The sequence below is a fragment of the Aotus nancymaae genome, unplaced genomic scaffold, assembly GCF_030222135.1.
Source record: "Aotus nancymaae isolate 86718 unplaced genomic scaffold, 86718_ANA_hifiasm-v0.15.2.pri h1tg000049l, whole genome shotgun sequence".
NCBI classification, from domain to species: domain Eukaryota; kingdom Metazoa; phylum Chordata; class Mammalia; order Primates; family Aotidae; genus Aotus; species Aotus nancymaae.
The window spans coordinates 33,646,793-33,671,670 of NW_026988463.1; the positions used below are offsets into that span (position 1 = coordinate 33,646,793).

The 24,878-nt window shown below is 62.8% G+C and overlaps 1 protein-coding gene across 3 annotated transcripts; it reads right to left on the reverse strand.

Annotated features, from left to right (window-relative positions):
- Nucleotides 1–6,530: 6,530 nt before the first annotated feature.
- Nucleotides 6,531–22,750, reverse strand: ZDHHC8 (zinc finger DHHC-type palmitoyltransferase 8). Of its 3 annotated transcripts, none has more exons than XM_064362813.1 (11): nt 22,500–22,750; nt 15,189–15,310; nt 14,862–15,019; nt 14,605–14,777; nt 14,284–14,386; nt 13,782–13,873; nt 13,475–13,616; nt 13,151–13,271; nt 12,958–13,067; nt 10,762–11,762; nt 6,531–7,498 (listed from the first exon to the last, which is right to left on the reverse strand). In XM_064362813.1, the coding sequence occupies exons 1-11, from the start codon at nt 22,601–22,603 to the stop codon at nt 7,288–7,290; spliced, it is 2,337 nt and encodes a 778-aa protein (XP_064218883.1). In that variant the 5' UTR covers nt 22,604–22,750; the 3' UTR covers nt 6,531–7,287. The 3 variants fall into 3 exon arrangements, with proteins under 3 accessions (XP_064218883.1, XP_021529620.2, XP_012309640.1); XM_021673945.2 differs by lacking the exon at nt 6,531–7,498 and adding an exon at nt 8,768–9,328; XM_012454217.3 differs by lacking the exons at nt 6,531–7,498; nt 22,500–22,750 and adding exons at nt 8,768–9,328; nt 21,577–22,096.
- Between the last annotated feature and the right edge of the window lie 2,128 nt (nt 22,751–24,878).

The following is a 24,878-nucleotide window of genomic DNA, read 5'->3' on the forward strand; positions in this document are numbered from 1 at the left end:
GCAGGAGACAGCCCCACCCACTCACTCAGGGACACACAGAGCAGGGGACAGCCCTGCCCACTCACTCAGGGACACATAGAGCAGGGGACAGCCCCCCACTCACTCAGGGACACACAGAGCAGGGGACAGCCCCACCCACTCAGGGACACACAGAGCAGGGGACAGCCCCCCACTCACTCAGGGACACACAGAGCAGGGGACAGCCCCCCACTCACTCAGGGACACACAGAGCAAGGGACAGCTCCACCCACTCAGGGACACATAGAGTAGGGGACAGCCCCCCACTCAGGGACACACAGAGCAGGGGACAGCCCCCCTCCCACTCAGGGATGCACAGAGCAGGGGACAGCCCCCACCCCTGCTGATCACAGCCTCCTCCACCCCACCCCAGGGCCACCTCGCCTCAGGGCTCCTCCAAGAGGCCTTCCTCAGCCCCCATCCCAGGTTGCCCCATGGGGTCTCTGAGCTCAGCGCATCCTGAGACCCATGACATTGCAGCAAGGAATGAACAGGGCAGGGGCCAGGGAGGGTCCTGGAGATACCACCACCCTCTGGCAGCTAAGCAGATACCTCCGGCAGCCAGGGCCAGGTGTCCAGCGCCTCCGCTAGGGAGGCCCATGTGGCACCAAGAACAGGAGAGAGGTCATCTGCAGAAGAGGTATTTATCTGGCAGGAGGAAGGCGAGTGGCTGGCAAGCAGTGGCCTTGTCACTGGAGTGAGGAGACATGTGCTGCAAACAGGCATGGCAGGACAATAGTGGGAGGCAGGAAGCCTCCCTTCCAGGACCTGGCTGTCCGGCTGTGTCAAGTTAACCATGAGAGGAGCACCCGGCAGCTCTGCCTGCCTCCCCTATAAACAGGGATCGAAAAGAAAGAAAATCAGACGTTTGAGCACTGAGTCTCTTGGGAAGTTCCAAGACTAAACAAACAAAAAAGAACCACAGAGAGAAAACGCAGAAAGCAAAAGATTCACCTCCCCCCAAACCCACTTTATCCCTAAGAGCAGAACCAAATTCTCTGGAACAAGAAGAGGGGAGCTCGGGGAACAATGGGGATGTCTTGGAAATGAAAAGTAGGACTGCTAAAATCCAAACCAACTTTCTTATTTTTATTCATTTATTTATTTTGAGACAGAGTCTCGGTCTGTCGTCCAGGCTGGAGTGCAATGGCACGATCCCAGCTCACTGCAACCTCCGTCCCTGGGTTCCAGAGATTCTCCTGCCTCAGCCTCTTGAGTAGCTGAAATTACAGGCACACGCCATCATGTCCAGCTAATTTTTGTATTTTTAGTAGAGACAGGTTTCACTGTTGGCCAGGCTGGTCTGGAACTCCTGACCTCAAGTGATCTGCCTGCCTCAGCCTCCCAAAGTGCTGGGATTACAGGAGAGAGCCACTGTGCCTCGCCCCAGAACCAAGTGTTTGAAAAGCAGAGAGTGTGTAAGTCTATCTACAAGCAAAGGTAGAAAGAAGGAATAACAGGATCAATTCAAAAGGCCCAACATCTGACTGACAGGAGTTCTACAATGAGCAGGAACCAGGAAGAAATGTTATCACAGAAATGTCAGGTCTCGAGGCAGAATGCACTCACCAAGCACCCGCAGTTGGTGTGACCCCAGAGGCACAGGCATCAGAGGGCTTCTTGTAGATAGACAAGGAGTTTAAGACCTGCCTGAGCCATATAGCGAGAGCCCCATCTCTATAAAAAATTTAGAAATTAGCTGGGCATGGTTGCACACACCTGTAGTCCTAGCTACTTGGGAGGCTGAGGTGAGAGGATTGCTTGAGCCCAGGAGTTGGAGGCTGCAATGAGACATCACTATGCCACTGCACTCCAGCCTGGATGACAGAGCAGGACCCTCTCTCACAAGCCCTGCAGGCTTCTGGGGAGAAGGCCAGTGGCCTGGCCAGCTCCCAGCACCGAGGACCACGACCGGCCTTCCAGTCCTGTGGGAAACACCCTCAGCCCCGATTCTTTCCCCAGCCCAATGTCTAGCAGGTGTGAGGTCAGGGTAAGATGCTTCTAGGCCTGTGAGCCCTCTCAATATCTCCTCCCACATCACAGCCCACTCCAAAACTCAGCAGCAAAACCACGTGGCAGCCTGGGGCTCGGTGGTACGTGGCTGCAATTTGGCTGGCCGTATGGGCCGGTTCTCTGGGGGTCTCGCTGGGCTTGCCCACCCATCTTCAGGCAGCTGGGGACCAGGTGGGACGACAGAAGCCTCTCCTGTCCCATGGCCTCTCATTCTGCAGTCCAGGCCAGGCCTCCTGCACAGAGAACAGTCCCCAGAGCCAAGCAAGAGAGGTCCAGGCCCAGCGCACAACTGTCGTGCCAACTACTGTCCACAGCAGCTTAGGAGCAGCCATTGGCCAAGCGCATCTGAGGCCGGTCCAGAGTGCAGGGGTGGAGAGCGGGCCCCACCTCTTGATGTAGGAGGTTGAGTCACCTTGCAGCGGGGCCAGGACACTGGGAGAGGAGGGAACGCGGCTGTTCCTCCCACATGAGGACTTCTCAGAGCCAGCTTTTTGAGGGTTCACTGAGGGCTGAGGGGTTCGAGAAGGAGGAGGGCACGGGCACAGGGACTCAGGGGCGGTGAGGGGCGGTGAGGGGCAGTGGGGGGCAGTGAGGGCCGGTGAGGGGCGGTGAGGGGCAGTGAGGGCCGGTGAGGGGCAGCAGGGCCGGAGCGGTGTGAGGAGCACCAGGGAGCAGGAGGGAACGGGCCCCGACGTGAATCCGGCCCCCCCACCCAGTGGCTTGGTTGTAATAGCCTCATGGCCTTCAGCGAGTGACTAAAGGGCTTCCTGCCTCGGTTTCCCCACCTGTAAACCGAGGATAACGATGGCATGTACTGGATCTGGCATAAAGTAAATGTTCAATACATAGCTAGAAAAGAATGGTTTAAAGACCTCAGAGATACATTCAGTGAAAAGAAAGCTGGGCTGCAGGATGACCTCTTCCGTGTGAACAAGGGGCAGGAGACGGCAGCCCACCTCCAGGAGGAGCTTAAAGAGGAGGTTCCTGGCTGCAGGGACAGGAGATGCCACCGGCAAAGTCTCAGATGCCATATTTATTGTTTGATATTTTTTTAATACACACTGTGTGTGTGTGTGTGTGTGTATCTGTTTCACATTTAAGAAAAATAACTAGGTGGGTGCAGTAGCTCACGTCCGTAATCCCAACATTTTCAGAGGCTGAGGCAAGAGGATCACTTGAGGCCAGGAGTTTAAGACCAGCCCGGGCAACATAGCGAAAGCCCAATCTCTATAAAAAAAATTAAAAATTAGCCGGACATGGTTGCACACACCTGTAGTCCTAGCTACTTGGGAGACTGAGGTGGGAGGACTGCTTGAGCCCAGGAGTTGGAGAAATGAGACGTCATTGTGCCACTGCACTCCAGCCTGGATGACAGAGCAAGACCCTCTCTCATAAAAAGAAAGAAAAAGAATACACGTGGTGGGTCAGTGGGTCAGAGGCAGTGAGGTCACCAGGCAGAGTAGCTTAAGAACCAGGTGGGAGGGGCCCATTGTGACCTCCCTGGCCTCACCTAGGCCTTTGTGACTGTTGCCTGGGGCAGCTTGGGAGCCAGTGGGTCACCCAGAGTGCCCTCAATAAGAGGGTGGCAGGTTGGGCCAGGCCAGAGCCTGGACCTGGGGTCAGGAAGGGGTTGCAGGGAGGGATGGAAACCCTAGGCCCCTCTGGCCACCCCCACCCCCAGTGTCCCCCAGCCCCAGCCCCAGCTTCCAGCAGCCATGGAGCATGCCTGGAGCATCCCTGCCGGGGGTTTGTAGGATGGCCCTGCCTGGGCCCCATCTCCTCTGCTCACTTAGTGCAGTCTCAGAGACCTTTCCCAGTGCCAGAGGCAGAGGGCAGGGGGCCCAGGGTGGAGGACGAGACTCCCAGGACCTTTATGTCTAGCGAGGAGCAGAGAACCAGAGACCCTGAGGGGCCAAGACAAGGAGACCTGGAGGCGGGACTCCGGTGGGGCTGGCCCCTGCACCCAGGGACAAACCAGGGGGCTTCCGGACAAGGGGGATCCACTGGCTTGGGGCCCAGACCCTGCCCATGTCCACCCCTGTCGCCGGAGGGAGGGGCCCTGGCCTCGCCCAAGGCAGCCCTCTCCCAGCTGCAGTGCGGGCCGCTGGGCTCTGCAGAACAGTCCTTCCTGCAGCTGGAACAGAACCACAGCCTGGTGAGCACCCCACCCACCGCCTGGCACCCCTGCCCCAGCCCCAGCCCCAGGAGTGGCCACGACAGGCAGTCCCATCTCTCGGCCCCCCACCTCCAGAGAAGGCAGCACCAGGAACTTCGGGAGCAGCTGGGGGCCCTCCTCGGGCCGGGGCAGCAGTTCCTGCCCCTGTGTCCTGAACACTCAAGCTGTACCTCCCTGGCCTGGGTAAGTGCAGGGTCTGGGGACCCCATGCAGCCAACGCCCCCACTAGCCCACAGCCTTGGGGCTGATCTGGGGGCTCTCCCACAGACCCCAGAGCTGGCCAGCAAGCAGCCCCTGGGGTACAGGGTGCCTCTGCAGCTGCTGCGGCGGGAGCTGTGCCAGGGGCAAGAGGACTTCCTGCAGCAGTCCCAGGTGGGCCTTGGTTGCGGGGGGCTGTGGGGGGAGGAACCCAAGTGCAGCACTCCAGGTGGGCTGCAGGGGGGTTGATGGGGAGGGGGTCTTCATGCAGCAGGCCAGCGGGCCTGACAGGGAGGTACCAGCCACCCTGCTGATGCTGCCCAAGCCCACCCTGGGCCCTACCCTCAGAACGAGCTGCAGCAGATCCGCCTGTGCTTTGAGAGGAAGAAGATGGTCATCACAGAGGTGCCCGCCTGGCTGAGGGGGAGGGGTGCTGGGGGTCCACCCGGTGGGTCCTGCTCCTCAGGCGTGACCCCACCTCCCCCCAGGTGTGGGACAGCGTGGCTGAGGTGCACACGGCCCTGAACAACCAGGCCACTGGACTCCTGGTAGGTCCCCATGGGGCAGCACCCAGAAGGAAGGAGCAGATGGGTAAGAGGCAGGGAGGGCGGGGTGGGGGCTGCTGTGCTTACCTCCTCTGGCCCCCAGAACCTCAAGAAGGACATCCAGGGCGTGCTGGACCAGATGGAGGACATCCAGCTGGAGATTCTGGGGTAATGTGGGGGCGGGGGCCGGGCCGGCTGAGCAGGGTCTCAGAAGATGTCCTGGTCAGGATGGGGGAGACCCATCTTTGACCCCCCACCTCCATAGCACCGAGCCAGGGGGTGGTGCCAGGCTGAGGGTGGAGGACATGGGGTCCTGACAGTGAGGCCCCTGCAGGGAGCAGGCCCAGTGCCGCACTCAGGCCAGGAAGGAGCAGCAGATGGCAAGCATGGCGGTGAGCCCCCCATACCCCACTCCAGATCTGGAAGACCAGCCCCGAAACTCAAGGCCCTGCCCGCAGGAGTGGGAGAAATGGGCTCCAGCAGGGCAGGCCCAGGGCAGGAGGGTATCTGAAAAGTGGCTGCAGGAACCTGTCCAGGAGGAAGGGGCCAGGGCTGTGGTGGAGGGACCCCTGTCTAGGAGGGTTTCCCAAAGCCAGGGATTCCCCCCACTTCAGCCTGTACCCTTGGGGTGGGCTCTGATCCAGCCCCTCCCCGACAGAAAGGGAGGCCAAAGCTGGGAAGCTCCAAGGGCCTGGCAGGCCAGCTCTGGTAGGTGACTGCGAAGCAGAGCCCAGCCCCCAGGCCCCCCGCGCCCCCCCGCCGCCCCTGACCACCGCCGCCCGCAGGCTGCTGATCCTGAGGCTGCTGCTGGGGGCCCTGCTGCTCTGGACCGCTGCCTATGTATACGTGGTGAACCCCACACCCTTCGAGGGGCTGGTGCCACCCCTGGTGAGCCGCGCCACCGTCTGGAAGCTCCGGGCCCTATTGGGCCCCCTCCTGCACCTCGAGGTGGACGGTTTCCTGCCCTTCTAGGCCGGAGGCCAAGTGGCCCCAGTGAGGAGGAGGCCAGGCGGCCAGCACTGTCCCAGATGCCCAGTGGCCGTGCCAGCCCCCTGCCCACGGCACCACTGTGCACCATCCAAGCCAGGAGCTGCAGAGAAGGATGGAGGTGGGGTCTGTCCTGAGGACTGGGCCTGCAGCTGGACATAGAGTCATGACATAACGTGGCCTGTGACCGTGTCTCTGTGGAAATCGGGGAAGGGATGCCCGGGCAATCCAGCAGCAAGGGTCCCTCAGGGTGGAGACCCCAGCCTCAGGGCTGGCTTCCCACCCACATCCCACCTGCCCTCCAGAAGGCAGGCCCTCCACACGGGGCTGTGACCCCCTAGGGCATCTTAGGAGGGTCTCCCTTGAAAAGAAACAGCAGGACTGGGGGGGTCCTCAGGTCTTCCCCCCGGGCCAGGCCCTCCTGGAGACCTCCGAGGTCAGGTTTTCAGTGCTGAACCTGCTGACCAACTGACCTCATGCCCCTCAGGCAACCCCCCTCCCTGCCTGGCCAGCACCCACCCTGCCCAGGTCCTGTCACCTCCCCGACCCAGGGCCCAGTCCAGTCCCGGGGACCACATTGGTAGACAGAGCTGTGGAGATCAACACCAAAAATTTTATTTGGAGAATTGGCAGGGGTACCCTTAAGAACAACAGCTTTGAGGCATTCTCATCCCAAAATGGGAGAAATAGAGCCACAGCCCAGGGTGGACCCAGGGACAGGGACCCTGTGCCAGAGAAGGGCTGGCCAGAGTGCCACCATGCTGCAGGCCATGCCAACTGCTGGAGGACACAGGGCTTGGGCCATGGGCCCTCAGCTCCCAGCAGCATCGTCTCTGGGTGCAGGCAGCCCCAGTGGAGCCTGGGCAGAGCTGGCCATGACCACAGAACCTCGGTGGCAGGCAGGGGTCAATGGCTCACCAGGCTGGCGGCTCCAGGAAATTAAGGCATCTGTTCATGTCAGGGCAAGGGCAGGAGGAGTGCAGAGACCTTCGGGGGCAACCTGAGACCCGCCCCCCAGCCCAATCCATGGAGGCCTGGGCTCCCCAGGAGGAAGTGGCTTAGTCTAAAGTGCTTGGTCAGGCAGGGAGGCTGGGCAAAGGTCGTGCTGGTCCCCACAGCTCTGGGGCTGCCCCTGTGGGTGCTGGGCCCCCTGCAGCAGGTGAGGGACTCCCTGAGGTCACATGGACACAGGGTCTCAGGCCCTGGCAGGTTGGGAGTCTGTCAAGCCGTGGCTGGTGGAGAGGAAAGCCCAGCCCATCCCCAGCCCTGCCCCAGGGGCCATGGCAGCCTGACCTCCCGGGTCCCCAGCTAGGCTGTCCCGGGCCCCAGAACTGCCTACTTGCCATCCTGCTAGGGCCCGGAGAGGCTGGGGAAAAGGCTGGAGGCAGCCAAGTGCAGGCGGCACATGGCCCCTCGTGGGGGCGCCCCGGCAGCCGGGCTCCAGGGGGCCCTCAGTGGTGGGCGGTCCTCCGGGAGGCCAAGGTGGCACAGGTGCAGCCCAGGGGGCACCCAGGGCTGGCCACGCCGCCCCCATCCACGGGTGCAGGTGCCAATCCGCCCCCTGCGGGCCGCGGCGTCCATGAGAGAGAAGCAGAAAGGTGGAGGTCAGCATGGAGCAGCTTCGGGGCCCTGCAGCCCGCACACCTCCCACGCTGGGACAGCCTCAGCCCAGGCCGCCTCAGCCCCAAACAGCTGTGAATCAATCACTAACACCTCCTCAGCCCTGCCCCTAGCATTTGGCAGGCAGGAGAGCTCCAGCAGGTTCAGCAGCCCCCACAGGGTCCTGAGCCAGCAGGTGGTCCCTATGCACCTCCATTTCATCTCCCCAAGCTCTTGCATCCTGGGACCCCCCTGTAGGTAGCGGCAGACCCAAGTCTTTCCCCCAAACACCCTGTCACTGCCAGAAATGGCGCAGATCCAAGGCGAGAGACCCTCACACTTCCCAGCCACAGACCATCGGCCACCCCTTCCTCCCAGGCCCCTGGCTCAGCCCAAGTTGGCAGAAATGCCCCCGAGGACCCCACGACCCCTGCACACCAGATAGCAGTCACCCTCTTCTGAGGCCCGGCCCCTGCCCTCTAACTCTGGGGGCCCTGCCGCACCAGCCCTGGCCTTGCCCAAGGAAAGAATCAAAATAACTCTTTTTCTTTTTTTAATAAAATTATAGATATATAGATGTAGATATAAAAACATAAAACAGACACAACGCAAGCGGACGCTGTCGTGTGCTTGCTCTCGGGTCCCTGACGCCAGGGGAAGCGCTGGCCTCCCCAGTGTGCTTTCCACAGGGCGCGAGCACCGCGGCCAGCCCAGGGCTGGGGACTCGGCATGCCTGGGGGCGGGGATTCTCCAGTTTGGCAGGGAGGGCCTGAGGGCTGGGGAGGGGGCTCTGGGTGTCACCAGCCCCCTGTGGCAGCATCACCCCCATGCCTGCTCCCGCCTGCCCCCCGTCGCCTCCCACAAGAGCATAAAGCAAAGGTTAAGGCTTTGATGAAAGGGACAGCGGCGGCTGGAGCACTGACACATCACACGGCGCGGCGACACGCGCGGCAGCACGGCACAGAGACACGGGACACGAGCCCGCCCGCCGGGCAACACGGGACACACAGAGCCGGGCCCCGCCACAGCTGGCTGGCTGTCCATCTGTCCCCTGTCCACCACCACCCAGAGCAGGCCAGGGCAGAAGCATCGGCCTTGCCAAGCTACGAGCTTCCAGCGGGGTCCGTGAAAGGCAATGTGTTAGGAGTAGCTTGGTGGGGGAGCCTCGGTCCAGGAGCCCACAGGGTGTGTCAGAAGGACAGTGGGGGCCCTGGGGGCATCTGCCCATCTCTGGGACCCATCTGTAAGGGGATCGTTGGGGGCTGGCCTGGCAATGATCTGGGGTGCATGGGTGATAGGACTGGGCCCAGTCCTGGCTGAGAGAGGGTGCCTCGAAGAGGCTGACTGGGCGCCCTCACTGCCCCAGGCACGGGACAGGCTCAGACACAGACCAGCCCAGTGGCCCTGGCCCAGTGAGCCAACTTCCCCATGGTCAGATGAGTGGACGGACAGGCAGAGCGCTTGGGGCAAGCTGTGGAGGCGCGGCTCTCTCTCCCGCCGAGGGCTCCACCCCCGGCTGTGGTGGCCTCCTGTCCCTGGGGCAGAGAAGTCGGTGGGGAGGGGGCACGCTGCGGGGTCCTGGTCCCCATGGCACCACAGCGGATGGGTGGCGGTCAGTCCTCACACCGAGATCTCGTACGTGGTCCCACCCACGCCGGACACCTTCTTAACCAGCGTGTGCCTTGTAGGGCTGGCAGAGGGCCCTGAGGGGCCGGTGGCGGGCCCCAGCCGGGCTGGGCCCGGGGACTGCCCATTAAGCTTACTTGGGGGAGTCTTCAGCTGAGAGTGACCCCTGCATGAAAACAAGCACATACACGCACGCACACGGTGAACACGGGGACATGTGGGGACAGCGGACGGAGTACACAGCAGGACAGACGACGGACGTGGACTGGTGCAGCAGCGTGTGGGGCCCCCGGCAGCCCCTGCTCCCTGGGCTCGGAGGGTTCACCCAGAAAGCAGGCAGGGCCCCAGAGCCTGCCCAGGGAGCGGCTGTGCCGTCACAGGACAGACAGATATTGTCACGACTGCCACCACCCTCCTGAGTCCCTCGGTCCCTCCTAACTGGCACTGGCCACAGAGAGCATGGGGCAGCCAGGTGGGCACTGAATGGAGCCCAGCCCCTCTGCCAGGCCTCATGCCTGCCCTCTCTCAGGAAAACAAGGGGCCGCCCTCCTGCCCACCAGCTCTGACTAACAGCATCTCTATCCTTGCTGCTTAAAGCTTCTCCAGGCGAGAGCCCTTTGTCCCCAGCCCTCGGTCCCTGCCTGGCTGCCATGCTGCCCACTTCTAGGTCTCAGCTTCTCCATTCATCACACCCAATGGCAGCCTGCTCCCCGAACCCACAAATGCTGAGCAGACTCCGAGCCTGTGGAGTAGGGGAGGCCTGCTCACGGCCGACTGCTGTGCCCTCAGTCCCTCTGTGGCCAAGTGGACAGGGCTGGGCTGGGCTGACACCCGGGGCCGCATCTGCCTACGGCAAACAACTGAGCCTGTGCGTGAGGTTTCCAGGCCCAGACGGGGCCATGGACGCCATGAGGACACCATGCATCAGTGGCGTGGATCCTGGCCCCGGGAGGCATGCAGTTCTCCTATCTGGGCCTGGGCCTGTGAGGCAGCTGACCCTGCGTTCCAAGTTACCAACCTGCTGGGTGCCTGCAGCCAGCCTGCCTTCCCTAGTCAGTTTCCCCACCTATGAGCAGGGAAGCCCCTGCTTCCTAGAACTATGTGCCATAGGGAGGGCCAGGGCCCGGCCACCCAGGGTCACACATTCTACTGCTAGGTAATGTCCTCAGCCCAAGCCTCCTAGAGATGCAATAAAGCAGGTCCAGGGGGGGCCCCGGTGGACAGGGACAGTGTGACGCAGGAGGTCAGAGCCACAGCCTAGAGGAGCCCCAGGCTACCACATGACACCAGCCCCAAGGAGAAAGCCCCACGGCCCTCCCACAAACTGGGTCTGTGACAGCCCTGGAGGAACGAGTCATTGGGCTCAGGACATAAATTCTCATACCCTGTCCCCAGAGCGTGCTCAGGACATCGTCGGAGCTGGGCCACATGGGCTACCAGGGCCTTCACAGCAGGGTGAGGCGCATCCGTCCTGTCCCATCCCCAGAGAAAACCACATGCCCCTGGGATGACCTATGAGTGCCCAGCCAAGAGGGGCCCTGCAGACGGCTGGACAGCTGCCCTATAGCAGGAAGTCCACCCGCACCTCCCAGCACCCACCTCTGCATGGCCAGCGAGGGCGGCGGCTCTGGGAGGTCCGTGTGGATGAAGGCGACAGCTTTGGGGCCTGCGTAGGACGGTGAGTGGGGAGTGCCGGGCGGGGAGGGCAGGCCCTGGCGTGCGGGTGACCTGTGTGAGCCACTGCTGGGCCGGGGCCCCGGGGCGTTGCTGCTGGTCTGATCAGCCTGCAGGGAGGAGGACGACGTCCGCGGTGCACGGCTCACGGAGCTGGACAGCGAGGACAGTGACGTCTGCAGGGCAGGGTTGCGGGCACCGCCGAAGCCGGGCCCGGCCACGAGGTCGTCTCTGGAGCCGTAGCGCAGTGCGGGGCCTCGGGGGCCCTCAGACAGCACGCTGGCCTGCTGCAGGCTGTAGGAGCTGGGTGCGTCATAGACACCCGAGTCTCCGAAGAGCGAGTCGGCCTGGGAGCGCAGCAGGCGCTCACGCTCCTCCCTGTCCTTGCGCTCCTGTATGGACGCCATGATGGTCCTGGATAAGTTGTCATATCGCACAGGCGAGGGCTCCCGGGGTCGGGGGCCCAGCACGGGGCTGAAGCTGCGAGGCAAGGGCCGTGGCGGGTCACCTGTTGCCCCGGGGTACAGGTAGGGTGAGTGGTATGCGGCCACACCAACGGCTGGGTGGGCGGGGCAGGCGTGGCCACCAGGTGAGCCAGGGTTGAGCAGGCTGTCGTAGGACAGGCTGCCATTACGGTTGGGCAGTGCATGGGGGGCAAAAATGCTACGGTGGGGTGTGGGGGGCCCACCCTCAGAGCGCAGGGGCTGTAGGGCCACGTGGTCCCCACCCCGCCGGCTCGAAGCCTTGAGGCTCAGGGACCGCAAAGCGCCCGAGAAGGCATCAGAGGCGCTGAGCGGCGGGGACGGCGGGTAGGTCGCGTGCAGGCCCCCAGGCCCGTAGTCAGGGAGGTCCAGGCTCGGCTCGGACACAAAGTCCAGGCTACGGATGCTGTCATCCCCCAGGGTCAGGGAATCAGGGCCTGGAACCTGCAGGGAGAGGGCATTCTCACCACTGTGCACCCGCCACCCTGCCTGCAGCTGCCAGTCGGCACCCACAGGGACCACACGTGGCACTGTGGCCCCAGGAACTGGGCCTCAAGGAGCCATTAAGAGCTACAAAGTGACCCATAGCCCTGTCCCTGAGCACCCATGGCTAAGGGGCAGGGGCTCTGCGGTGGGAGGGAGGCCAGAGCTGGCTGTTGCAGACACCCAGGGCTCTACCCTTGCAGCCCCAGGGGCCCACCACTCAGGGTAGCCACAGGGAGAAAGGGCCTCATCTAGCCTCTGACAGGCACACGGGCATGGGCTTGGGCTGGAAACAAAAGCCTCAGGAACCACAAAGCCAGAAGGGCATCAGGGCAAATGTGGGCTCAATGTGCTTGGCCAACCAGACCCAATCCCCCACTGGACCCAGGAGTCCCAGGAAGATGGCGTCCCCAGAGCCCTCATCTCCAAGCAGGGCTGCCTCCCCTGCGAGGCCAGGGCCCTGCACGCCTGCAGACTGGGACCCTTCGCCAAGAAGTCCCAGACTCTGCTCCACCCAGTGACTCTCCAGGAAGGACATCAATCCTGAGGGGCGAGGCCCCAGGGATGGGGCTGATCTAGGTGCACGGGGCCCAGCCACAGGCCTGCCTCTTGGGGTGGCCCAGAAGGAGGGATGGCGCCCTGGGGCTGCTCGGCGTTCCGATCACTGCCCGGACCGCCCCGCGCTGCCCACCACTCCAGTGACCACAGAGCATTCATGCAACTCAGGGAAGAGAAATGTGCTTTCTCAAGCAGGTCTCAAATTCTTCCAGAGTCTTCCCGTGGGCCTTACAGAGTGACTAATGGTGGAATTCCAGGCATCCTGGTACACACTGCTCCTGGGGGTAGCCGCCCACCTGGCCTAGGGCAATGCCAGCCAAGGGACAGATGCCAAGCCTAGACGGCCCACGCCAGCCCCTCCCAGGACACCCTGCTCCCCTCCATGGGTCCCAGCTCTGGGTGCACACAGGCAGGGTCCTACCAGTCACACAACGCCCTTGGTAACCCAGGCAGAACCCTGAGGGGCATGGCCTCAGGGGATGTGTCCTCCACTGCGTGGGGCAGGGCTCTGGGAGTGAGGCCTCCCTTGGGTCAAGGCTTGGGGTAGAGCTAGAGGCAGGCCTCGGGGCCTGCAGGAAGGCAAGCCAGGCCTCCTTACCTGCTCGCCTGGTCCACAGAAGGGCGCCTTGGGACCTGTGGGGAAGGCTGGCCTAAACTTGTACATGGCAGGCGTTGGGGGGCTGGTCCTCTGTACCGACAGGGCACTCTCTGGGGATGCAGACCACTGTCAGACTGAGGTCAGATGAGGGTCAACCCATGTCCCTCCCCAGGTGTGGCTGCCCCCACCTCACCAGCACTGCCTGGGCGAGAGGTCTGCAGGTCACTGCTGAACGTGCCAGCCTCTATCTTGGGGGGCAGCGGTGGCCCCAAGTCCAGCGGCTTCTCATCCAGCCGGTCCAGGCTGCCCTTGGACTGGGAGGGGGTGGGGTCAGTGGTGTGTGGGGCTTGGATAGGGGGCAGGGCTCCGCTAGGGATTCAGCCTGGGACCTAGTCCCCTCCCCAGAATCTGTCTGTGGCTCCACCTGCCCTGTCCACCACTTCTAGGCCCCCACCAACCTGCCTGCTTCCCCATCCAAGGGCCTGACTGCCAGCCCGTCCCCCAGCCAGGCCCCCACCTTGCTACGGCCCAGGCCAGCCTTCAGCCCGTTGTCACTAAGCTTGACCTTGAGCGGTGCAGCTCGCTCCAGGAGTTCAGGTCTAAGGAAAGGCGGCTTCAGACTCACCGCAAGCGGCAGCCGGGGTGGCTCCACCACGTACCTGCACCAGGGCACAGGGGTCAGTAGCCAGCTTACCTGCCACGAACACACAAGGGCAGGGCTGGCCACACCTGGCAAGAGCCAAAATGGACCAAGCTGAGGGTGCAAGGCTGCCTGCCCCACGCCCAGCAGAGGCCCCCGCCACCCTGCCCAGGCCGGGCCTCACCGGGGCGCCAGGGGGCTGCACAACACATGCTCCACATTCCCACAGCAGCCTCGGGTGAAAGGGTTCACACCCCCGCGGAACTTCCCAGTCACCTGTGGACGAAGAACCCTCAGGCAGCCTGGCCTCCCAAGGTCCAGGCCAGCGTGGGCAGGAGGTTGGGCAGGGAGCTGGGCAGGGGCACTGGGGTTCCTTAGAAGCTGGTACTTATGAGAGGTGGCTTGGGTGGGGTCAGCCCAGGGCTGCCCCTGACACAGGTCACCCAGCCTGTCCCTGCAGAGCTGTGGGATTTCTGGGTCACTGGTGGCTGCAGTGCCCACAGGGAGGGTGTACACAGGGGACAAGGCAGGCAGGGTCCCACGCAGGGGTCTCAAGAGTTGGAGCCTCATCTCAACACAGCCATACAACTACCTCAGGCAAGGGTGCCCCGGCCCCCCACCCTGTCACCATGCAGCCCCAACCCTCTCGGCCCTTTGGGGCCACCCATCCCCCATGGGGTCTGCACCTGCTCGTTGGTGGTACGCCCTCGGGTGACCAGCACCACGTGGAAGCCAGTGAGGCCAATGACAGGAATGAAGAAGAGGCCGGCCACACACATGACAGCCATGCTAGCCCGTTAAGGCCAATGGCACAAGCCAGGACACTGCAGACCCACTGCAGCAGCACAGAGCAGGCGCCTGCAGACAAACCCCTCCCGACCTAGGGATGGCCACCTGCCCGCCGGGGATCCCTGGGCAGGAACCCAGCCTTCTGAGGCTGCATCTCCCGTGAACGTGCCCCCGGTCCACATCGCCTCTGCAGCGAGGCCCGTGGAAACCAAGGATACGTGATGGCGGTGTGCGCGGCTCCCAGCCCCTCGGCGTGGTTCAGTACGTAGACCAGGCCGAAGGCCACGACGCCCACCATGTGTGCGCTGAGCGACAGCAGGAACAAGAAGAAGTAGCGGTAGTTCCGGCGCCCGATGCAGTTGTTCACCCAGGGACAGTGGTGGTCAAAGTCCTGGGCGGGAGCAGCGCATCAGGGTGCATGGCAGGCAGGGATGCGGCGCAGGGCTGGGGGAGCGCGGGGCAGCAGGGCGGTCACCTCTACACAGTTGTCACAGACGCTGCAGTGGGAGCAGCGTGGCGGGCGGTAGAAGTGGCACGTGGCGCACCACTTCATGCGGACCTGGATGCCTCGCACATCCACGTTCTTGTACAGTGGGGCCCGGAAGTCGTCCTCCTTGTCCTCATCCTCATCCGCTGCAGACCAGGAACCAGGCAGGGAGTAGGAAGTTTACTTTCCTGGCAGGTGAATCCCTCCCCCAAGTCCAGCCCACCCACCAGGAACACCCAAGGCTGTCTCGAGTTAGTCACTGATGCTCTGGTGAAAGTGAGTAGATGAAGATGAGCCACCCCTACAGGGCCCTACCTCGGGGGAAAACGCCAGGGTCCATGAAGGTGGCCATGCTGAAGTTGGCCAGGACAAAGAGGAAGATGACGCCATTGTAGACAGGAACAGCTGGGGACACAGCTCGCGTCAACCACGGGCACCTGCAGTAGACAGTGAGGCAGAGAGCGGGGTCTGGGGGTGCAGAGGGGATGCAGGGGCTGGGCTATGTGGTGCAGCAGGCCGGCCTTCGAGGTCACCCTTAAAGCTCAGAGGCAGTGGGGAGGCTGCCACAGGCCTGCCAAGAAACCTCAGCCACGTCGCTCCTTCCAGTGACTGCCAGAGGCTGTGCGTGTACAGCACGCGGGTACCCACGCCCTGACCCAGCGACCTCCCAGGGCAGCCGCCTCAAGAGGCCCACAGGCCTAAGGTCACAACAATGAAGACGAGTGGTCTAAAGACAGGCCACGCACGCCCTCCCACACCACCCCAGCAGTCCCTGGGCTCCAATAGGCGGGGTGGGGGGGTGGGGGGGGGTGCTCAGGCTGAAGGTGGGAGCCCCAGATGGAAAATGCGCCCATGCCGAGGGCGTGGATGAGGCCAGGCCTGTCCCTGGCCCAGTGGGGCCTCTCACCAGGGAGATTCTGGAGTGTGGGGAGCCCCAGTCCTTGGTCAGTAAATGCATGGGACATGTCTCCCCGGCTCTTCCCAGATAGGCACATCCCCATCCAGACAGCCCCTTCTTTTTAGTTTATCACCTCCCTCCCCAGACAACAGAGTAGAACACTTAGGGACTCTAGAAATGCACAGCAGCCCCCACCACTTCCTGTCTTCCCAGCCCTCAGTGCTTGGCTCCAAGGCCACCCCCTCTTCCGGGAAGCCTTCCAGTACTCCAGGCTGCCCTCCGCAGCTTCCCTGTAAAGTGTGCCCTCAAACATCTTCCTGAAGGGCACCTTCCTCAGCCCTCAAGGGGCCTGGCCCGAGTCACCTCTGAGGAGACTCGCCTGTCCTCAGACCACACGGCCTGCAGCAGGTCCCTAAATCTACTCAAACTGCTTCCGAGAAGCCCCTCTGGCCTCAGGCTCCTCATCTCTCCCCTGCACACCCTGAGAGGGCTGCTGTGACAAGCAGCAGGGACAGGCACGCAGGGGTTTGCGTCCCTCCCTGTACTCAGGCCCTCTGCACAGTCAGGGGGCTGGTGGGAATCCCCGACAGCATTCCTGACCTCCGAGGCCACCAGCAGTGCATGGGGCCCACGCGCTGCCTACCGCCCCGGTGCACGTGGCCACGCTGCTGCACCTACGCCCGCCTGGCCAGGAGCCAGCCCCGCCGCCCCGGCAACCACCTCCACGGCAGCAGAGCTTCACTATTTTTAGTGGAAAGCAAGAGGCTATTTAAAGACTCCACTTCCCACGGCAGCCATCCTCAGCGGGGCTGGGAGCCCAAGTTACCCTTCCTCTTGTCCAGGGCCCAGCCCATGGAGGTAGACACCGGGGTGAGGACACAGATGCGACCGCAGCTCCCTCTGCTAGGAGGGCCCTCCCTGTCCCTGCCCAGTGGCCTGGCCCCCAGACTTCCTTCGACCCTCCCCAGCCCTGGGGAGCACTTAAACATGTGCCTGGCCTCCAGTGCAACACCGTTCAGCAAGGACTGCATGCCCCTAAGGCGTGGTCAGCCCAGCAAGATGGGCACAGGCAGGTGAGCGATGCCCAGAGAACCAACGCAGCCCTCCAGGGAGAGGTGAGGCCTATGGAGCTCCCCACGGGCCTTCCGGGGAGGGCTGGCTAAATAATCTGTGCAAAATGAAATTGTCGGCCCGTTATTTTAAAATTATAGAGAATTTCAAGATGTTGACAACAGAGCATTAAACTCAGCGCAGGCCCTCATGGTGCCTGTGGGGCCAGCCTGCTCTGGGAAGGGATGGGACGACTGCCATTGGTCCACCCCTGGGCAGAAAGGAGGGAGGCAGCCTCCGTCCTCCCAACGCTGAGCTGAGGATGGAGGCCTGGGGCCCCTCTGTACCTGCGCCGGCTGCCAGCCTGCTTCCTGGCCCTAATGGGGCCTCGGGAGTAGGTTCGCCCATCAGGCAGGCAGGGCCTGAACCCCAGGCTGACTAGAGCTCCCGACAGCCTGAGCAGGCGGTACTGCCGTGTCCTCCCTGAGCTTGGACCCCCGCCACCAGGCGGCTGCACAGCAGCTGCACAGCCATGGGGCCACTTGGGAAGCCTGCAGAATGAGCAGGTGGCCCCTGCCCAGCACAAGTACTACTGGCCTGCATGCCTGCAAGGGCCCAGCAGTTGGGGAGGCTTGTCGTGGGTTCTCTGACTGGGACCTGAGCTGCTGCCCACCCCTCCAGTCCTCTGGGGTGAGGTAACTGTTCTCTCTGTAGTCCCCAAGGTTGGAGTCTGCCTAACAGGGACCAGCCCACTGGCCAACCCACCAGGGCCCACAGCTCAGGGCTCAGTGGGGGAGAAGATGAGGAGCACGTGCAGGCACGCGCAGACACGTGTGAGGACATGGACACGTGCACACACAAACACGCTCTGGGGCACATGGGTATGTGATGTGTGCACACACACCAGTATACAGGCATGTACGCACGTAAACACAGACAACCTGCTCTGGTGCATGGAAGGCACACACGCACACAGCACTGGCATGAACACTGGCATGCATGTCTGCAAGGCCACCCTTAGAGCTCAGAGGCAGTGGGGAGGCTGCCACATGCGTGAATGCAGACACACCCGCACTTCACCCACCAAGACCTGTGTGTGCGAGCACGTGAACACATGCGTGCACAGACACCCCCCTCCTCACACTGCCCCCAGCCCTATCCAGCTTCAGCTCGGCTGCCCTCACTCTGGGCCTTAGACATGGCCCTCCCGCTCTCTAAGCTTCCCTTTGCGCTTCTGTGGACAGGGTAAAGATGAGGACGCACAAGGACAGTCAGGAATGTGCGAGAACACGGGAGGACACACGAGGCCATACAAGGATGCATGAGGACATGTGGGGACAGGGAGGCCATGTGTGGATGCTCAGGGACGCTCGAGGACACGCAGTTGCACAGGCAGGCCCAGCAGGCGGTGGTCTGGGTCCAGGCTTGGGGAGGCTCCTCCCACCCAGCCTGATGGCGCACACCAGACTCATGTGCCAGAGGGCCAGGCAGAGGCAGGCTCTGGGCCCGGCCTACAAATGGGGTGTCTGGCCCGGCCTGCAAATGGGGTGTCTGGCCCGCCACGTCCGAGTCCCTCCTGGCTGGCCCCACCCAAGCTATGGGGGAGGGCAGGTCTGGGGGGCCCAGCACCGAGGTTCCAATCCCTCCTCCAGGGCCACAGGCCGGGACCTGCACCACCACCGTATGCCCCACCCAGGCTGAGTCCCCAAGTCCCGCCAGGGCTGGCAGGGAGACGCCGCCCAGCAAGGCGGGGTGGCTTAGGGGCAGAATGTCCGCCACAGCTAAATGTGGAATGGAAAATTTTAACTCAGACGTTTTCATTTAAATCAGGTTCTTCATTAGCACTGTTTGTGTATGAGTGGCACTCGCCCATGGTGCGCCCGGGACCGGAGGGGCAGAAGCCGCTGTGCCCTTGTCAGGCCTGGCCTTTGGGACTCGAAGTACCAGCACCTACCTGTCCAATCCCTACAGACACCTGGGCAGACGGGGAAACTGAGACTCAGGGGCCAGGAATACCGCAGGCCACACACAGTGGGTCCCGGCAGGGGTTCACACTGAGTTTTCACCCCCAGGCTCCCCAGATCCATGAGGTCGCCGTCAGCAGTTCAGTCCCTCTTGGCCACCAAGGCCTGGTCCAGGGCCTGGTCTGACTGCTGTCCTGAGCTGGGCCTCCAGGCAAGGAGAGGGCTCATGACCATCTGGGGACCAGCCGCACCATCCCAGATGCCCCAGAGATAAGCCAGCCTGGCTCAGCCACAGGCATTGTCAGTCTGCCAGGCAGCCCCAGCCCTCAAACATTCACAGGGTCCCTGTCATTCTGCAGTGCGGTTCTGGAGTGAAGTCAGGGCAGGGCTGGGAGCCTGGCCTAGGCATCTGCCAACCTATGCCAGCCACGGACCCAGTCTAGCATTATACCACAGTGTAAAGGGTTTCTGCACCTCAGGGGGTCACAAATCCCATCAGAAGCCTAGGAAGGGGCAGGGAGCAATGATCACACCTGTAATCCCAGTAACTCTGAAAGGCTAAGACTGGCAAATCACCTGAGCTCAGGAGAACAGCCTGGGCAACACAGTGAGACCCTCATCTCTACTACAAAAACAAAAAATAAATAAATTAGCTGGGCGTGAGGGTGCCCACCTGTTATCCCACCTACTCAGGAGGCTGAGATGGGAGGAGCCTTTGAACTCAGGAGGTCAAGGCTGCAGTGAGCCAAAGTAGCCCGACTGCACTCCAGGCTGGGGGTCAAAGCGAGACCCTGTCTCAAACAACAACAAAAACCTAGGAAGCCTCCAGCTTCTCAGAGGCCCTTTTCCTTCAGGAAGCCTTCCTAGCTGTTTGTTGTTCTGCCCCATCCTGAGAGGGTGCCCCTCACAACCAGGCATCCTTCCATGCCCAGCCCCTCCTGGAGAGATGTGTGAATGTCCTGCTGGTCCCAAGACCCTTGGCGATCTGGCTGAGGGAGGGGTCGCTGGTTGTCAGGCCTTCAGCTCCCCACACACCACATGACACCCAGAACTCCTGCCCTCATGGTGCATGGTGAAGCTGCCTCACCAGCGGCAGCTGAGTTCAGGAGTGAAGGGGGGCGCTGGGACCACTCACTGTCTGGTAACCTATGAGGAGCAAGCAGTGAAGTCGGGAACCCTGTGTAGGCCCTGAGGACAGGGATAGGGGGCACAGGAGGAAACCTGCTCCCCTTCCTGTGGGCCTAGACCAGATACAGGGCACGAGGGTGGGCAATGGGTAGACAAGTGGCCTGCCCCAAGAAGGGGGCTGCCTGGACCCCTGCCTACCCAGAATCAGCACAGCTGCTATGGGTGGCATCGATGGGCCCAGCCTACCCAACAGAAGCTTCTCAGGAACTGGGCCGCCTTGGAGGAGCCCAGCAGAGTCGGGGGGGGAGCGCAGGGAAGTGGCCAGGATCACTGATGGCCATTCAGCCCAGGGGGTGTGGCCTCAGGGTCAGGGTGCAAGGCAGCCCTGCTCTGAGGGGGCAAGCAGGGCTTCTTAGCCAGGCTAGGTGGCCACTGCACATCAAACCCAGGTGAGCACCTGGGCCACCATCCTGCTACAGAAACACACGCCACCTTCTCTGGGTGCAGAGGTCAGCACACGCCAGGCATAGGGTTGGGTGCAGGCGTGGCCTGCAGTGCCCCAAGAAGGAACACCATCTCTCAAGAGTGCTGGTGTCACTGAAACCAGAACCCTAGAACAAAGGAAGAAAAACGTGCTCAGCAGAGTGGAAGCCACCAAGCGTTCCTTGCCTAGGCTGGGTCAGGTTCACAGACATCGTCGTATAAAGAGCCCTCTGACCTCACGTGCAAGGGGACCAGCAGCCACAGCCCCCACACAGCCCAAGGCTGCAGATGTGGTTCCAGGAGCAGAGGAACCCTCCAAGGAGGACAGGAGATGGGGGGTGTGCGGGGTTGATTTCAATTTCTTAGCTTTTTTCTTTTTCTTTGCATTTCACAAGTTCCTCATAAAGAACACACATTGCTTTTTTTTTTTTTTTAAGACAGAGTCTTGCTCTGTATCTTAGGCTGGAGGGCAGTGGCGCGATTTCAGCTCACTGCAACCTCTGCCTTCCGAGTTCAAGTGATTTTCCTGCCTCAGCCTCCTGTGTAGCTGGGATTACAGGCGCTTGCCACCACACCCAGCTAGTTCTTGTATTTTAGTAGAGATGGGGCTTCGCCATGTTGGCCAGGCTGGTCCCAAACTCCTGACCTCAGGTGATCTGCCTGCCTCACTCAGCCTCTCAAAGTGCCGGGATTACAGGCATGAGCCACCATCCCCAGCCCACACATTACTTATAAAGTCATGAAAAAGGACAACGAATTGCATGGAGGGAGTAAGGAACCAAGCCAGACCCCTACACCGACCGAGGCCTTGGGGACCAGCACTGGGCTGGGCCCACCCCTCCAGAAGCCTCGGTGGGATGTCTCCTCCCCGGCCAGATTCCCCAGGCTGCCCACCACCCACCTCTCTCTGCCCCACACCAGCAACATCTGAATGACAAGAACATGCTGGCTTGCCGGAGCCAGAAATAAGCCCGTCCACACAGGCCTTTTTTAAACACACTCTTGGCAGCCTGTGGTGCCCACCCAGCCCCAGCCTGCAGGTAACTCTCTCGCCTCCATGGGGACCCAATTCAGCCTCGCCATGCATACGGCAGCCCCCCTTTACTCTTGCAAAGGTGACAAGGGCAAGGTAGCCCCTGCCTGCCCCTCTCCAGGCTCACATGCTCAGGGGTGGCCTCACCTTGGAACAGGCGGCCATCGTTCGTGCCACCTGGGCTGTGTCTCAATCCCAGATTGGTGGAAGGGGGTGGGTGGTTGAAGATCTGTGCAACCGAAGCCTGGAGCCCCAACATTCCTTGTGCCTGAAGGAGCCCTGGGGTGACCCCAAGGCCACAGAGGGAGGCCGTGCTGTCCGCATGCCACTCTGGTCCTAAGCCAGCCTGTGTCTTGGCTGAAGAAGTTGAGGCTGGAGGGGCCCAGTGACCTGCAGGTGTGGGCTCTCACTCCCAGAAACAGGACCTCAAAGGTGCCGGTGTGCACCATGGTCAGCCCACAGAGGTGCTGTGCTAACAAGAGGCCCTGGGTGCGGCCTGGTCTGGGCCCTCCAGCTGTGATGACCACTGGGTCTTCCTGAGAGGGAGGCCAAGGGCCAGGCCCAGGTCACTAGTGGCTGCGGGGCAGGCATGTGGCAACCAGGCCAGGCCACACCTACGTGAGAACAACTTGGCTCTGGCCTGGGGCGGGCAGCCAGAAAAAGACCAGAGAGGCACCCACGGCCACCTGCAGAGAGGGCTCATGGTTCTGGGTACCCCACATCCCCTCGGGAGCCCAGTGGGGAGGGAAGAGCTGCAGCCACACCCTGGGCGGCCTGGCCTCCTCCCCTGCCCGGGCTCAGCGCTCCCCACCACGGCCTGCCTGGACACTCCTGAGGTATCCAGCTCGCACTGGTGTCCCCACACAAGGGACTCACCCCGGTGCTCGGGACGGCTGCACACGGCTTCAGCGCCCGAGCCCGGGCTGGGGGGAGAGGAACTCCGGTCGCCTGCAGCCGGCGCCCCGCCCGCCCCGTGCCCCGCCAGCCCCCGCGACCGCCGACCCCGGGTCCCGGCTGTGCAGGCCCTGCCCATAGCTGCCCCCGTGCCCCCGGACGCGGCGCCAACTCACGTGAACACGAAGAAGAGGGTGCTGGAGCCGACCAGCAGCGCGGCGGCCGTGGCCACCGGGATATATTTGGCGGGTTTGAGGCGCGTCCCGGGGCTGCGGGGCATCCTGGGCGCCGCGCCGCCGCATCCCTCCCCGGGGCCGGGCGGGCGGGGCCGGCCGGGGTCGGGCCGGGGTCGGGCGGGCCGGCTGGACGCGGCGCGGGACCCGCGGCAGCGGCGGCGGCGGCGGCGGCGGAGGAAATCCCACCCCACGGGCGGCGGCGGCGGCGCGCTGATGTCAGCGCGCCCCTTAAGGTGGACCGGGCGCCGGGGGCCGCGGTGGGGCGGGCCGAGGCGTGGCGAGTCCACGGGGCCCGGGGCCCGCCCGCGGCTCTCGGGGGCCGCGCACCCACCCACCCCTGCGGCCCAGCCGGCCTGTGGGCACCACAATGAAGTTCAGGCCCCCCTGGTCCCGGGCCGCGGAGGCGCGCAGGTGGCCTCGGGGGCGTCTGTGGGCGCAGTCCTCTCTCTAACGACCCCTCTCGTCTGGAGCCCCCTGGCATTCACGAAGGGGCGCGGGTGTGGCGCTGCAGCGCTGTCGTGGCTGCTTGCCCCTGACCGCATCGCAGCCCCCGCCCGCGGACCACTGGGCTGAAGGAGCCCGGCCAGTGGGCGCCCGGCCCTCCGCGTCCTGGCCTGAGCTGCAGACTTGAGAGAGGGTCGGCTGGAGCCCCCATCGTCCCCAAGGCGGGGCCCCCTGGGAAGCCCGGCGCCCCGGCCCTGCCCAATAGGCCCGGCGCGCCCCCTGCTGCAGGAAATCCCACCCGCCCCGCCGCCGCTTAAGGTGGACTGGGCCGGGCGTTACCGCGCTGTGGGCGGGGCGGGGCGGGGCCTGGTGCGGGTACCCCTTGGCGGAGCAGGCAACCTCCGCCTGCTCGGTCAAGCTCCGGAGCCTCACCAGCAAGGGTCATTGTCCTCAGCCACTCCACCATGCCTCCAGCGCCCCCTGTTCCGAAACCCAGACCCATTAGACCCCTCCCCAGGTGGAGATCTGTGGGGGTGCCTCACCCATCGCCCCCGGCCCTGAGTATCTGCTCCTCTACCACCTGAAGCCCGTGCAGCCCTACCCTGCTGCACAAGCATGAGGCTCCTTGGCCTGGAGGCCCCTGCTCGCCTGGGGAAGCACCCGGCCCCAGCTCCTCAGGGTGAGCAGGCCAGGGCTGTGGGCAGCGGGCTGCTGGAGAAAGGAACTGGGCTGGGACCCAGCGATCCAGCCCTTAATGCAACTAACTAGTGCACAGCAGAAATGGTGATGGGCTTTCTCCCAAGCAGCCCTGGTGGTAAGCACTGCTCTTAGTGTGCCCCGCTCCACGAGGCCCAGCACGAGGCGCTCCCAAGCACTGACGGTAGCTCTGAGGCAGTGGAGGGGTCTCTGTGCACAACAGTGAGCCTGGGTAAGACTCCACGGTAGCAGATGCCTCCTTACCTGGGCTCTGCAGTGGCCACTAGCAAGCCTCTCAGTTGGCAGCACAACTGCCACCTGGAGCCCATCCCCAGCCTCTCCCTTGCTCCTGCCCTCCTCCAGGAAGTGCCTCCTCTAATGACACACACCACAGAGCCCCTCAGGGTCTCGGTCTGACTCCATGCCCATGTTCTGTGCAGGGTGCCAGGACTGTCACCTTCCTCTACCAGCCGAACCCTGGAGACAACTGCCGAAAGCTGCCCGTGGGAAGCGGAATCAGGCCGACTTGGTGAGATCCCTTTTCTCTTGAATTTTTGTTTTAACACAGGGTCTCATTCTGCTACTGCCCAGGCTGGAGTGCTGTGGTGCAATCATGGCTCACTGAAGCCTCAACTTCCAGGGCTCAAGCAATCCTCCCACCTCAGCTTCCCAAGTAGCTGGGACCACAGATGTGCACCACCATGCCCGGCCTTTTTTTTTTTTTTTTTTTTTTTTGTAGAGATGGGGTCACATTATATTACCCAAGCTGGTCTTGAACTCCTGACCTGAAGTGATCCTCCCGCTTTTGCCTCCCAAAGTGCTGGAATTACAGGTGTCAACCACTGCATCTAGACTTAGGATCCCTTTTCCTTAACGCAGAGGCGTCCCGATTGGTGCAGACCCGCTGCTGGAGACAGAATCGAGCGAGGTTGGCACTGGCCTCCCACACCCACATGGCTGCCGAGCCCATGGCCTAGCTTCCTCCCCCAAAAAAGCTAAGACCCCAGGGAAAAGGAAAATGAAGCAGACAGCAGGAGGCTCCCCAGCCTGCAGCCCAGTGGGCAGACCCGGGACGGAAGGCTGAACCACACTGCATTGCTCACACAATCCCCAGCACCCGCAGGACCCAATTCCGCTCACCACTGTCTGCCAAGTAGGGCCCACTGGAAACACACTGGG